Genomic DNA, 16,450 nt, shown 5'->3' on the forward strand with positions numbered 1-16,450 from the left:
TTCTTTTTTCTTTTTGTTAATTATTTAAAACAGTATTTAATAGTTACAATGAGTTTCAACCACTACACATAAATCTGAAATATCTCTTGTATTTACATGGCGTTAACCTGGCATAAAAGGATGTGCATTTTTAACCCCTTCACTATAGACGCCCTAAGCTTCCGGAAGGTAAAGTCAGGAAAGCAAGAAGGCACACCGGGCCAGCGGACTACTAGAGTAAGGGTTAGGGCCATTGCACTCTGTAGGTTTTGAGTTTTGATCTTGAGTTTATCCTGGGCTTTGGGAGTTTTGTGGCATGTGGGCTAATATTAAAAAATTACCTGATGCGCTTGGCTGGGCTTGCATAGAGGTGTACAAAGCCAGTTTTAAACCCAAATTGAACCGGTTTGGTCAACGACTGGTCAAAACCAATTTGACTCAAACCGATTCGGTTTATAAACCGGTTTAGAAGCAAGATAGGCCACCCTGGTCACATTGGTTTGGTTCGGTTTATAAACCGTTTTAACCGGTTTGATAGATTTGAAGGGGAACCGGACACGAAACTGACGGTTTGAGTCGGTTTAGGTGAAACCGGTTTTAAACCCAAACCGGTTCGGTTCAGGTATCCTAAACCCGATCCAAAACCGGTTTTTTTACACCTCTAGGCTTGCAGACATAAATATTTCTATTGAGGTTATTAAAAGTTGAACTTTGAAAAAATTATAATAGTGAAAAGTGTGAGGTTAAGAATAAAAACGATACACTTTGTTTTTTTGACATGGTATGAGGTTAAGACAAACCCATATTTCTTTTGATACTCTATGGTAATAAAGGGCCGTCCAAGACTCCAAGTAACACATATGAAGTTCGTATTTTTAAAAAGGATTAAACACATCAAAATTAGTCAATATCATTTGTATGGTTATTTGGTCAAATACTTATTACTAATTTTCTCAATAAAATATTAATCACTGTTATTTTGATATATAATAATATATATGTGATAAAAACATTTGGAATGTTTATACAGAAAATTGTTACCGAACCTTCAACGCCACAAAGTCATCCACACTAGCTAAGAGGCATTCCTTACCCTTTAGTTGTAATTGATCCAAGAGCATCTGCAAGACTACAACCCATACCAGATATGCCTAACTCAACAGACTAAAACAATCTTTTCTACTACTTACAGAAAACTCTTCTCTCATTGACAAAGACTTACACCTTTTGAAATAAGCAATTATATCCTCCACATTAAACTTATACAAGCTACATTTGTTTCCCATTATCCATTGTTAATACTTTTTTTATTTTTTCACTTTTATTCAAACAAAAAGTTTTAAAAGAAAACCCAAATGACACGTGGCACAACCCGAATTTGAAAATCAAACTAGTGTTTGCGGGATTTTGGCAACACTTTTAACTCAAGTCTACAAAAGCCCAAAACTCATACCTACAAGTTCACATTTATCAAATCAGTTATTATGTGACTTATGTCCACACCAACTTATTTCATACACCACCAGTCATCATCTCTCATCTGATAATAAGTAGATATTATCCGGCAAAGGTAGATATTATCATCTATTTTCGTGTTATCTTTTCGAATTTTGAACTATAAAACGTTCAAATTATTTAACTTCCTTCTATGGTTTGCTTTTATGTTGGTTTCACATGTTTTAGAAAAACCGGAAACTCGTATTTTAACCCAAATGTATATTAATCAACAAAATGATTTAGGACCAGATAATAAAAAAAAATTCGGCCACAATTTAAAAAAACCGAAACCGAACGACTTTGAAGAACTGAAGTTTCGGTTTTTGGTTCGGCTTTAGCCTAAAATTGGCACCCATTAATTTGGTGTGCATTAAATGTTTGTGTGTCTAATTGTTGTTGAAACTTAAAAGTTGAGACCCATGTTTGGTGTGTATTAAACCATTCATTTTTGTTATTATGCATTTACCAACACATATTAGCAATGACTCGAATATTTTAGTGTTACATATGATTTAATAATACAATGACTTTAGTATTTTGTAGGTTATAGGGCCGGTTGATGTTATGTTGCCTGTAACATACTCAGGCTGCAGCTCCACTGATGACGGAATAACGTCGTTTTCGCCTTCATCGGAACCGACACGACGGAGCAAAAGCAGGTTCACTAGTAAGCCTTCATGGCTCCTACTAACGATTTCTGGTGAGGACTCTTTGTTTTACATTATGTCTTAACTCGTTACGTTTGAAATTATTGTGATTTTGTGCTTTTTCTTTTTATTATGTTCTTGGAAACTGGATTTCAAATATAGTTATAAAGTAGAAAAGTAGATAGATTAAATGTTAAAAGTAGATTTGGTTCACGACTTCTTATGGTAATTTTAAAAACTATACACTCTTCCTATATTTGCTATTTCAGTTTTTCATTCTTTTTTCCTATTAATCATAAAGTTTTAATATAAAATACATTTTAATACTTCGTTCGTTTCATATAAAGTGTTCATATTTCATTTTTTGTTTGTCTCATTACAAATGTTCACTTTCAAAATTTATCAGCTAATTTTCAAATTTACCCTTATACACACATAACTAACATTAATAAACAATATTGATTGACCCAATTTCTAAGGGCATTATTGTCATTTGATAAGCAAACAAATAATAATTTAAAATTTTAATATACCTTAAACTTTGTGTTTTTCAAACGGACGAATGAAGTAAATTACAAATTACGTCATATATGTTTGGGTCATTGGAGATTATGTCATATAACTTCAATAAGTACGTTGAATGTCCATAGTTACACTTTCGTCGTTTCCACTAACAAACGTGAGATTTTCAGTTAGTTATTTTGTTTAAATGACCATTACACCCTTACTGCTAGAAAACTGCTATAATGTTTTAAATGAGTCTCGTGTTCTGTTTTGTTTTTTTTAAGAAAGGGTAGTTTAGTCATTTTAACTAAAACTTAACAAAAAATCTAACTTCTGTTTGCGGAAATGACGAAAAGTGTTACATGTAAACTTCATTAAGGTTTAGTGTAGTTATTAATTAAAGTTAAAGAACATAATTAGCAAGTGACCCAAGAAATGAAGAACATAAAAGAGTATATTGATTTAATAGATTTCTCTTTTACAATATCGTATCCAACAACCTTTTTTTCGTGATAACAATTACTATCTAGAATTTATTGTCTCAAAATGGGCCATCTACTCATTTGAGAAGCATCCAATGCTTTTGAAAATAGTTCAATGCGTCCCATAAAACTTGAATGTTTTCTATCTTCTTAAAATCCAAAGAAATCACGTGACGATCAACGGCTATGATTTGCGGAAGCAAACATCATAAGTCTAGACAGGGAAACATATTTTCATCATGTGTCATGTTACTAAGGGCAACATGTTTTTTTATTAGATATATATATATATACATGAGAAACCTTGCCAGAACACTCACGGGATATGTTATCCTACATTATTAATTATCTATGTATATAATGCATAACCATATATAGTTTATCATGTTATCACGTACAGTTATGTATATTTGTTCAGATATAGCTATTAAGGGTGTAAATGAGTCTGAACTCAGCTTGTGAGTAGTTTTTTACTTTAAGTTCGGCTCATTCATAAATCATAATTTATTAATTATTTTATGATTCGATGTTAATATATCAAATAAAAGTTATATAGCTACTAAACTTGTAGGCCTGGTTGAGCTAGATAATTAAGCAACGCAGCTAACGCTTGAGCTTAAACTCGTTTACTAAATTTGCTTCAACAAAATTTTGGCTCGAGTTCGTTTAAACTTCAATTAAGTTTTTGATGATATATACTTTTAATAGCTTATTAGTGAGCCCTATTTTATACCATGTAATAATATACGAAACTCTATTAACGTTTTTATTAAAAGAAATATTAAAGACATAGGTTATTCCCACAACATATAAGTTATTTGGACACCATATACGCCTATACAGCTCCTATAGGGGCTATACGAGCCGTATATGTGCAAAATATTATCCTTTTGTGATGGAGAGTATCAGGATTTTGAAGCTTATATGGCTCGTACATGGGTTATACGACCCACATTGACTAGAAAAGCTGTCATTCGTACATTAATTAGTCATGGGAGGGCTATACAAATGTAGCGTATATAGTTGTTAACACACCATGGGATGGGATAGTGTTTGAATATAACGACCCAATATTAAAACTTATGATTGAGATTCACCTATGATTTATGAACGTATGAGATGTTGGAAAAGACAATTATACTTTTAGCTGCAGAGGAGAATCTTTTGTGTATGGAATTTGGTTTTGATTTTGAAATAGATTTGGGAGGGAGTTGTTTCCTAGATTGTACCCAAGATTGTGTTTTTATGTACGGTCACTTTCATCTTTGTATTAGTTATTAGGCTGAGGGGTGTGGAGCGCTAGAAAGGGCGCAAGAGGCCAGCCGCTCGCGCCCCGGGGCGCGAGCACCACACCACCGAGCGCGAGAGGGGCGCGAGTGCGGAAAAAGAGGCAGGCGCAAGGGGGTTCGCGGGACCTGTGTGGCGTAAGGGCTTGGGGAATGGTGAAAAGAGCCGTTGGATACCTTTAAATGAGCCGTTGGCTCTTTAATTTAAAAAAAAAAAAAAAAATTCTACTCCTATATATTACCCATTTTATACAACACTAACACAACTTCAAAAAAACCCAAACTTACCCATTTCTTTATACAACACTTCCTATATATTACCCATTTCTTTCAAACTTTTTTAAAAAAACCTTTACAAAATCCTATATAATACCCCTAAATCAACCCATTTTTACCATATCAAACACAACTTCAATCTCCAAACAACCCATCGTCCCATTTTTTTTTTTAAAAATAATTTCGTCGTACTCGTCTGATTCCGACTCCTCCGAAGAGGATGATTTGCTTCTTCATGTAGGGGGAGTTTTGACCGCAACCGTGGTCAATCTCTTGCAAAATCAAGCCCATCAACCCCGACTCCCGAGGGTTAGAGCACCACCTCGTGATCGTGATCGATCGGGTGCTAACGATACTTTGATGAGGCATTATTTTAGCCCTCAACCGGTATACGCAGAGTCGGATTTTCGAACTCGTTTTCGAATGAGCAGGCAATTGTTCACGCGTATAGCGAGTGATTTAGAGGCACGGTATCCCTTTTTCCAACAAAGGGAGGATGCTAGGGGTCTTCCCGGTTTTACCCCTCTTCAAAAATGCACGGCTGCTATCCGTCAATTAGCGTACGGCATCTCGTCGGACGCTTTGGATGAGTATTTACAGATGTCGAAAAGGGTTGCACGTGAATCCCTTCATTTTTTCTGCCAAGGTAAAAAACATTAATTTTACTTTTTATTAAATATTTATTACATTTTTTAATATATATTGTACGTAGGAGTCATATCGACTTACGCTCGGAGATATCTGCGAAAACCTACAATGTATGACATCCAACGCATATATGAGGTGCACGCAGAAAAACATGGTTTTCCTGGGATGCTAGGTAGCATCGATTGTACGCATGTTGGATGGGCTATGTGTCCAACGGCCTGGCGAGGTCAGTTCCACCGTGGTGATCATGAAGGGCCGACCCTCATACTTGAGGCGGCGGTGTCACAGGATCTTTGGTTTTGGCATGCTTTTTTTGGTGTTGCTGGGTCAAATAACGACCTTAATGTTATCGATCAGTCACATTTGATCAACGACCTTATCGACGGGGTTGAACCACCTCAATCTTTTCTTGCAAATGAAGAACTCTTCAAGTACGGGTACTATCTGGTCGATGGTATTTACAACGAATGGGCTGTGTTAGTTCAAGCTTTTACAGATCCAGTCGCCGACAAACGGAAGTATTTTACGAAGAAGCAAGAGTCTGCTAGAAAAGATATTGAAAGAGCTTTTGGAGCTATAAAAAAGCAATATTATGTTCTGGCGAACCCGATACGTTATTGGACTCGGGAGAGGATAATGGACGTCGTCTACACGTGTCTTATCCTACACAACATGACGTTAGAAGACGAGGGCAAAGCTATATGCCAAAACTACCAAGGTGACATTCCGCCACAACCGTCCACAAGCAGTGATCAACAAAAACTTCATAACATAGCAAATATCAAGAGCCGTGAGATACACGGGGAGCTTCGACATGAGTTGGTTGAACATTTGTGGGCGAGGCGACCAGATGATCTTGTATTAGATTAGTTTTATTATTAAATATTATTGTTTGTTTAATTTTTAGTATGTTTTTTTTTATTATGAATTTTCAAAAAAATGTGTGTTTTTTAAATAATTTTTGAGTTTTTTTAATAATACATTTTTTTACTACATTTATAAAAAAATAAAAATAAAAACCGCTCGCGCCCCCTCTCGCGCCCCTCCACACCATGTCCCGGGGCGCGAGCACCACTACCAACACCCATCTTATCAAGTTTCTCTCTCTGCCACACGTCACAATATTATTGGCTGGCGCCCCCACTCGCGCCCCCTCTCGCGCCCCCCACACCCCTCAGCCTTATTATTTTCATTTCAATTCCAATAAATTAAATCAAACAGACCTGTCCATCAATCATCATAAGTTATGGACCATCAGATTCACGTGCTTAGATTTATTGTTTCAAAATTAAGAGCGCATTCACAGACTTTTTAAAAATGATTTGGAATTGGAATATGAATTGGAATTGGAATTGGAATTGGAATTGGAATTGAATGGAATGGAATGTTGTTTGAGAATCACTATCATGTGTTTGGTTGGTTAATATGTATTGGAAATGGAATCTTCTTCATTTTTTTTTATTTTTTTTTTAAGAACGAGGGCAAAGGCGGAAACGTTTTAGTTTTTTTACATTTTTCGTTTTTGATTTATATTTTGAGTTATGAATTTTTTATTAATTTTTTTGAATTTTTTTTGGAGGGGTTTTTATTGTTAATAAGAAAATCCTTAACAATCCTTTCAAATATATGGGATTTTAAAATCCCATGAAATGTGGGATTTGATGGGATTTAGTTTCCATTCTTATTCTTTTATTTAATAAAACGAACATATCAATTCATGGGATTTAAAATCACATCCTTAGAATTCCTTACAAATTCTTGAAACGAACAGGCCTAAGTATCTAATATTAGATGGTACATTTAACTTAAGCATTTGTATGACATAGGTGAATTTATATATTTCACATGTTAATAAAACAGACATGGAAGATAAAATACAATCGGTAAACGGGGAGTACAAGCCAGACACATTTGGGGAGCGTGCAGACTTTTATTATCGAAAGCGTCCTGAGCTTTTGGCCTTACTTCAAGATCTTTATAATCGTTACCTTTATTTAGCTGATCGTTACACTCGTGCACTATCCAAACAACAAACTCAGCGACACGTACGTGAACAAGAACAACAATGTCACACTAGTTCTTCCGATCATGTGGAAAGTTCACTTTCTTGCCAATCTCCAATCCAATCTCAAGAAGTTGATACCGCGATGTTTGTGATATCAGAGCTTGTTATGAAGTTTGTGGACTACGATATCGTGATGGATGAGCTACAAAATTTGAATATGATACAGGTAAAATATACATTCATACTCATATATAAAATAACGTTTAATACATAAGGAATTTTAAGTTGAGAACCTAAGTGTATTTTAGTAAACGAGCTGAGCCAAGTTTTAACTTGTGAGAGCTCAAGCTTGACCTTGGCTAGTTTCAATCTTTATCTCTAAATCTCAAGGTCGTGTTCTAAATAGATTTTCAAACTCGAGCTCGGCTGGGTCTTAGCTTGTTTATTGTTTATTATACAATATATAAACATTTGTAACTATTTTTAGTGTATCTAATAAAATTAATTTTAATATTTTTAAATATAGCATAATATTATTAATCGGTTGTTTTTATCATTATTTTAAACATAACAAAATTACTATATAAATATATATATTAATATATTAAATAAATATTATATTAATAAAGTTTGTTTAGGCTGCTCGTCCATTAAACAAACTTATTTTTAGGCTTACACTCCATCCGGATCGAGCTCGTTTAAGCTTGGTTTGATTCGAGCTTTTAGAGAGCCAATTTTGAGTAACTTTGGCCTACATGCGGCTTGGCTCATTTCTTGTATCGGGTTAGCAACACATACAAATGTTTGTGGGGTTATTTTGTTTCTCTATTAAAATTGTTTTTGTACTAAATGCGCTCTTAAACGTCAGGGCTTATATTTTGTTTTGTGTTTGTAGGAAGAATCAAAGAAGAAGATAGAGATACAAAAAAGTTTACTAGAGGTATTAGAATCAGAACGTGTGGTTTTAAGTAACGAAAACTCTAGGTTAGCATCAGAGTCATTATTCATGAAACGTAAGGCGGGTGAGCTTGCAAGATGTGTGTTACAGGAACAAACAGAAGACGAACATGTCCTTACCCTAAGTCGTAAAATCGATGATCTTCAAGGGAAAATATCCGAGTTGAAGAAAAAGAACAAAGAGTATTATGACAAGTTGATGAAACAAGAAATGCAAGTGAACAAAAATGAAAGAAAGAAAAACAATATGAGAAGTTTAATAATGAAAAACAACGGTGTTAGTGATGAGAGTAGCGATAGTAATATTAGTTGGAGCGGTGAAGACGAAACGGGTTGTTCGGTGAGTAGTACAAGTAATAGTAGCACGTGTACAAGTTTAGTTCAGGTGATGAAGGGTGGGAAAAAGAAGCAACTTACACGTGGCAGTGACGGGAAGAAGCGGTATGGGTTGTGGGACCGGGTGAAGAAGTTTGATTTGTTTACGTGTGGACATCATCTTGATGGTACATGTTGAAATGAGTAGGTAGTTTGTGCTTTGTAGTAATTAATTAATTAACACAATTAATGTTTTTATCTTTTGTTCAATTACTATCTTTAATGGGCTTGTTAAATGATGATGTGAGTTTAGAATTGTGCTTATAAGTTATAACATAGGCTTGGGGTTTAGATTAAGTAGGGCCATTGGGCCTGATCAAGCTCACATCCCGAACCGTTTTTTTTTCCAAACTCAAACCAGATTAGACCCAAAATCCAATATGTGCACCTTTATTCAAACCCACTCTCAAGCCCAAAGTTATATGGTCTTGGTTCGTAAAATATGTTTCCAAGCCCATTTTTTGTTAGTTATGGTCTTATAGAGTTATAGAGAAGTCTAGAGATGCACAAATCGGTTAACCGGTTAGACCGGTTTTTCGGGTAGGGTAGTAATTGATTTTGACCGGTTAACCTGTTAATAACCGAAAAAACCCGATTTTTAATAAAATAATAATAAAAAAATCGGTTAACCGGTTACTAACCGACGGTTAGAATCAGTTAGTAACCGGTTATAAAATCGGGAACAAACCGGTTAGAAAGCGGTTAACCGGTTTATGTATGCACCTATATAGAGAACTGTTTGTCCATCTATCTCACAAAACCTTGGGATCTTATCTTAAGCACATGAAAAAAGAGGTTCAATGAAACTTATTCTGTTATATTATAAACCTATTTTGTCATGTGCTTTATGGAAATTAAGCCGAAACAGAATAACATATTATTGGACAACATATAACATATCCTTGCTACTAAATTTAAGAGTTTAAAGCGCATCGACTAAGCGCAACTCATATGGAAGGAGGACTGCTACAAGGTTTTTGGATGAGGCTAACACATTGGACTGAGATGACAATTTTTATAAACCATGATGACGGAATTGGTGAACAAAAAGGTTTCTAACGGAAATGATAAAAGTGACCAGATCACATGAACATAAATGGTATTTCACTCCATGGATTTTATGTGAATCTATCTAAACTAACCTATGTTATTAGGTGACAACTAAGTATTCTTTTTATTCAATGATAACCAATAACAACTAACTTTTTTTCCTTTTTTTCCAATTTTTTCAGAAACCTTTTCTAAATATACATAAATAAAAATTTAACCAATGATATGCTAGTTTAATACCTTAGCAATAAATATATCCAACATTAACATGATTGGATTAAAATTACACTTTTTATTTCCTCTATTTTTTATGTTTTTTTAAATTTCTTGAGGGTACAAACAAGAGCATCATCCAGACATCCACCAACCTCCACAACAATCCCACCTCTACTTACCTTAAATAAATTGTATGCAAAAGTTTTAAGATTTTTTAATATCGTCTGGAACCGGCCGGAAAAAAATATATTTATTTTTTATATAAGAGTAACCTCTTTCTAAATATGCACAAATATAAATTTAATCAATTATATGTGTTTTTTTCATAATAAAACCATTCAATATTCGAAAGGCAAAGCGTTACGTCATTTTTCATGCTTACATTATTATAATCAACTTTCGAAAATCCAATGCTACGATTCCTTACGCCAAAATCGAACTGTTTTAATTTTTAAATGTTCTGGTCAACCCAAACCAACCTGATTCAGTTAATTTCTTCAAAAACCATTGTTACGAGTCCCTGAAAATTTGTCAAAACTTATCGAAACAAACCCTACAAATTCCTAATGGTATATGCAATGCAAATGAATGGTTTACATATTTAGTTATTCACATAATTTTCAATGGGATTTTACTATTTTAGGTCCCTCGGGGATTTGGGTGTCCTTGGAAAGCAACCCCTTACCTCAAATTTGATGTATGCTTACTTAATGTTGTATACACCAATCATATGCCATTGACATAAATATTGGAATATATGTACTTGTTGTCCTCTTAACTCCAAATACCATTTCAACAACTTCTAAGACATCACGGATTCATAACCTAACGTCCTAACCTTTGTTATGTTTAGGGCTAATCAAATAATCAACGTTGATGAATTAAAAGTTAAGAACGAATGTTGTTCCCTTGTCTTTAAATCAATCAGTAAGTTGTATTTGAACATTGAGGCAACATGAAAGAGGTATAGCGGGAAAACAATTGGTAAAAAATTGAATTCTAATCTTGAGTTAAATACATTTGAATTAAACGAAGTTTTACGAGACAGAAATGGCGAGAACACCAAAGGGAATTGACCCGAAACCTTTTACCTAAGTTACATTAGTGTGAAATTATGCATTCACTTTATGTCATGTCCTTGTTAGGTATGAGGTCCCTTTCAAGAACACAATATTTACTTATTGACAAAAATCCATAGAAAAGGACATAATGTTAGGAAAATAAAATCGAGTTGATGGATCAGTGGGAAAATATTCGAGTTAGAAGAATGATAATCCTTCAATGTGCGTGATTATTATTAGAATTTTATGATAATAACAACAATATTATTATTATATGCATCCCTTATACTAATAATATTAATTTTAGGGGAAAAGTTAACGTACATATAAAATTAATGTGTTAATTGTGATAATCATGTAGAGTAATTATGTAATCACATAATAAAATAATCATGTAATTACTCTATGATATATTACATAATTAATCTACTTGTTTATATAATTATTCTAGCTAATTCTTACAATTAGAACGTTAATTTCATTTGTATTTGATCCAAACCCATAATTTTTGTATTATTATTGTTTTAGTTTTATACAACATTCTATTGTCACTACTATAAAATTTTATTTATTAGCAATACCATTATTACTATTGTTATTACTTTTATTATTATTTTTGTTAATATTATTGTCTTTATTATTATTAATGTAGTTATTGTAGCTATTATTACCTATAATTGTTATCATTTTAAGTTTTTAACACCATAGTTATCATTTTTATTTATTAATTAACTTATTATTATTATTTTGATTATTATTATTATAGATTAAATTGGTGTCATAAATCCATACAATACATATATTACTCTTTTTTAGTTTTTAGTTACGAGCTAAGCTGGATGAGTCTTTCGTATTACATATATTCAATGTTGCATTAAAAATCCATGAAAATATTTATTTTATTTAGCGAACTAGCTCTACGCCTATGAATGATAATATTATTATTTTATTAATTGCAATAATAAATATATTTCAAACAAGTTTATATATTTTTTTTATATAAATGTTTTAAAAAATGGCGTTCACTTTAACCTAATTATAGATTTAATACTTTAAAATTGCAAATAAATGATTGCCAATGATTAATGATTGGATGATATAAAGAATTCCAAAATAAGTCACCAACGTCGTTGAATCCTACCCACCTGCTTTTGTTCGTTCGTTAAATGCCATATCATTTATTAAAATCGAAAAAGGGTACATTAGAAAAAAGTACAATTAAAACCAGAAAAGAATTGAATCAAAAAACAACCCTTGATTAGTAACTTACAACCAATGGGGGTATTCGGCTCGTACGAATATGAAAGTTTTTGCGTTCGTTTGTTTCAACGCTATAGTTTTAAAGAAATGAGTTTGGAAACAAGAAACTAAGTCGAGTTCGGTTTAAAACACTATATGTATTTCTCATTCCATCAAATGTCATCTCAAATATTAGAACTAGTATTATTAGTTTATTGCCCATTAAATTCGACATACATATAACATAAACATTTCATGTTTGTTTCAGCTTAAAAAGTTTTTTTGTGGTCTAGGGTCGTGAATTTTTACATGACATGAAAATAACACAACAAGAATGTAACATTTGTTTTTTAATTTAGAACTAGCATAACCGGATTCGGGTTAGGTTCGGATCGAGCCCATAAACTCATTTAACTAAAAAACCAAGGTCCGGTAAAGGTTGAGCTAGCAAGTTCGGTTGAAAGACGAAATGGATATGTACATTAGGTTTTATGGTTTATACGTAATTATTTTACACACATTTGTACTTTTTTTGTCATAAAGTTTTAGGTATTATTGATACGCAAAATAAAAAAATAATAAATAACGTACATGGGCCGTGCTTATGTCAACTCAGAAACACATGTTTTAGTTCGCTTTATTTGTAACAAATTTTGGATGAGCATAAAATATTCAGGTTTGATCCACCAACTATCGAACACGGTCTGTTTACCACCAAACCTTCAATCATACGCTATATCGTATACACTTAGGAATATCCCAAATCGTATACACATGAGTTCGATCGGTTTAGTTGAACACTTGAACCGTAGTGTCATCTTCATTTTAACAATTTTGAATCGGACAAAAGAGAGCCGGAATATGAGGAAATAAGCCACCACTTTTGAGTTGTAGAATGCAAAACTAAATAAGTATTGACGAGAAAGATTCGGTTGGTATTTGCCAGTTGGGATACTAAAGAAAAAGAGTTGAAAAGAATCTTTATTATTTTTTTAATTTTAAATACATATATTTTTAAATAAATACATGTTTAAACAGGTTGTCCAGATTATAAAGGTGTGGTGGTGTCATGTACTAAAAATGGAATATGATGTAGGGATTCGCCTTCTTTCGGTCTTATAAAATTCTCAAACGTATTGTGCGTGCGTTCATCATCTTCTGTCTATTACTCTATTATATGTATATATATTTTTTTTATATTATAATAAAAGTGTTGCACTTGCTAGTATTTTTTGGTTTAATTTCAATATAAAGAAATTTTTATAATTTTGAGTAACATTTATATTTAGTAGTTCATACTCTTTAGAATTTGTTTATGTGGTAGTCATGAACATTTCAATGTTAATAAAACTAAAGCAAAGAATAATTTGTTTATGTGCATTTGTTTATGTTAATTTGTTTAGAAAGGAAACTAAGAGTAATAAAAGCAAAGCTATTGGTTAATTAGTGTGGTCTCGTTAAACAATGTGTAATGGAAGAACTTAAAAAATTAAAAGTTAATGACATGTTAATATGTAATTTTCATCTAGGCAGTTTATTGGTTATTAACTAACCACTTTATTAAATACTTCCTCCGTCTCTCTACAAGTGTCATGGTCTGAAAAACATAAAATTTAAGAAAGTTTGAATGATTGTACTTTTTTCTTAACAAATTACTATAATGCCTTTGACATATATAAAAAGATAAAATTTAATAAAGTTGAAATGATTGCATTTTAAGGGTAAATTTAGAAATTAATTATTAAAGTTTGAAAGTGGACATTTGTAATGGAACAAACTAAAAAAAAATGTGGACACTTTCAGATGAACGGAGGGAGTAATACTCAAGCTAAATAAAAAATAAACAAATTAGGCTAAAAAGGGATGATGTGTAAATTTTCTATTAGTATCAGCAAATTAAATGGATAGAGAATATGGAGCATGGTGCGCAAGAGGATTCACACCCAAAGGGGCTCATGACCTCTATGTTATGGTTTGGCGCGCACGCTAGAGTTTTGACGTGGTTGGGGCGTTACCCCACTACAACCAGCCTAAAGAGGCAAGATAGTAAGCTGACGAAACATATAAAGGGGGTTTGTGAATCATTAGCTTATGTAGCATTTGTGTTGGACACTAAGTACGGCTGTCCTAACAATTCGGATGCCCTATGAGACTAACTATTCAAACATATGTTTCACTTTAAGAACCAACGTATCGTTCACATTAACTTCAATGTAGACACATAATATTTCGTTACTTAACTCGTATAAGAAAATGCAACCCTGTTGAAAAGAAATGTATGTAAGAGTTCAAACATGTATAGAAATACAAGTACGTGATCCAGCAAGTACTATATTAAGTAAAGTATATGTCATATCAAGTTATGAAGCATCACCTTTATGTTGAAGTGATCATAACTGAAGAGGTAGGTCCCAGCAGAGCCCAGTTGGATCCGCAAGACTCACCTTGAAGAGGGACGTCTGCGCAGAAACCAACTGGATCCACAGGACCCACCATGCTCAGAGACGTGACGTCCTTACGCGCAGTACGCAAGCTGTTCCCGCAGGAAATGCCTCCCAATGGTGAAGTACTCTGCCTGTTCCCGCAGCTGCGGATACAAGCCATCAGGGAAGGCCACCCGCGCAGCAAGGCTACACGCACAAGGCACTTAGCTCTCAATCACTCAGTGTCACCTGAAGGAATGAGCAAAGCCGGGAACAATCCCGCCCAATGGCGGGAGGGGGAATACTCCCGCCCAAATAAGCCAGTCCGTACGATACGGGAAGATCTTCTGTACTGTACCTGACGAGGTATGGGCAAAAGATCTGACTAGAGATACGACAGCTTATTGACAACAGTATGGCGAGCAGCATGCTCCTGTACTGTATGTCACTATTAGCCGCTGCCTACTCACCAACTCCTGTCATACCACGTGCATAGCCGGCAGTTTGTGGAAAAGGAATAGTACACAGCAGGCCTGATCACTATCAGCCGCTGCCTACCCACCAACTACCAGCAGGGCACGTGCGTAGGCCACAGTTGGTTGAACAGGATTACTATTCAGCCGGCCACACCTCCTTGGAAACCTACCTTCGGCTATAAATACCCCAAATGGTATGATCATCTCATCTTATCATATCTTATCACATTATCATCATATTATACCTGATATCTGCTCTAGCAATCTCTTAATATACATTTATATTTAAAGAGCAATCTAGTCTGATTCTCACGCCGGAGGGTGGTCACAAGGAGGAACCCCCCCCCCTTCTCAGTGACGAGCTCACGGTCTGTTTTGTAGGTTATCAGAAGAACCATCTTTACCGGGTCTAACCCCTCGTGGGAAACATCCATCTAACCCCCAGGTTACCCGTAATCTGCCCGAGGTCCGGTTAGTGTTTCTTCATTGGCGCCATCCGTGCATAAAAGCTAGAACTTCATTTCTTTTCAGTTTTTTCAAACTTCTGGAAAGATGGTTAAACAAACTCCGGTAACCACAACCCCAGCTACTGGGGGGAATACCGGCGACTACACAGTCTTTACAAACACTACCCCGGTTACCCAAGCCGGGGCAAGTGAAGTAAATTTTACGAACACTACCCCAGTTACCCAAGCTGGGGCAAGTGCAGTAAATAATCGCTCACTGGGATTCACCGATACCCAGTTAGAGAAACGAACAAGACTCCCCCGCCAAACACTCGATGAAGTTAAGGCATGGGCGGAGGCACGTCAGAAGGAATTCCAAGCTGAGTTGGACGAACGCTTGCGTTCAGTCCAACAGGCTGACGAATTCGAAGAATACTTGGACGATGACTCGGAGGAATCCGACACCGACGCGAACCCTCGCCATAGGGCAAAAGGGAAGCGTAAGGAAACGGACTCCCAACCGAGAAGGCGTTTTGGAGAAGCCTTCATACCAAAAAACACAGGTGGAAGCCCACGTGACTTCTCCAAAACATTTAGACCAACTGTTGCAAATGCGGGAACGTCCAAATTTGCAAGGGACATTGCGGAAGCAATCGCCCCGAAAAGTGCCAAACAGATGTCCAACATCGGCACTTATGATGGTATATCTGATCCAGACGATCATTTGAACAGGTTCATAGCGGGGGCAACCGTCAGCAATTGGACGGAACCTACGTGGTGTTACATGTTCCAAATGACGCTTGTTGGGCCAGCTAGAGCGTGGTTCAATCGTCTACCGGTCAACCACATCTACGACTGGGCAGACTTCCAACAGAAGTTTAGC

At 34.9% G+C, this 16,450-nt stretch overlaps 1 protein-coding gene across 1 annotated transcript; it reads left to right on the forward strand.

Annotated features, from left to right (window-relative positions):
- The first annotated feature begins 96 nt into the window (after positions 1-96).
- Positions 97-8,917, forward strand: LOC143535235 (kinase-interacting family protein-like). The gene is made up of 4 exons (XM_077029545.1): positions 97-168; positions 2,020-2,176; positions 7,180-7,550; positions 8,220-8,917. The coding sequence occupies exons 1-4, from the start codon at positions 97-99 to the stop codon at positions 8,793-8,795; spliced, it is 1,176 nt and encodes a 391-aa protein (XP_076885660.1). The 3' UTR covers positions 8,796-8,917.
- The last annotated feature ends 7,533 nt before the right edge of the window (positions 8,918-16,450 follow it).

The sequence above is a fragment of the Bidens hawaiensis genome, unplaced genomic scaffold (genome assembly GCF_021521415.1).
Source record: "Bidens hawaiensis isolate Kalapana, Puna unplaced genomic scaffold, B.hawaiensis_p1.1 tig00010461_1, whole genome shotgun sequence".
In the NCBI taxonomy this organism is placed as follows: Eukaryota; Viridiplantae; Streptophyta; class Magnoliopsida; order Asterales; family Asteraceae; genus Bidens; species Bidens hawaiensis.

What these genes read in the sequence shown, in the direction of transcription:
- LOC143535235 (XM_077029545.1), top strand. Translation starts at nt 97, where the DNA reads ATGGCGTTAACCTGGCATAAAAGGATGTGCATTTTTAACCCCTTCACT. An exon ending in ACGCCCTAAGCTTCCGGAAG is followed by an intron (nt 169 to 2,019) that starts GTAAAGTCAGGA and finishes AGTATTTTGTAG; the next exon opens with GTTATAGGGCCGGTTGATGT. An exon ending in GCTCCTACTAACGATTTCTG is followed by an intron (nt 2,177 to 7,179) that starts GTGAGGACTCTT and finishes TTAATAAAACAG; the next exon opens with ACATGGAAGATAAAATACAA.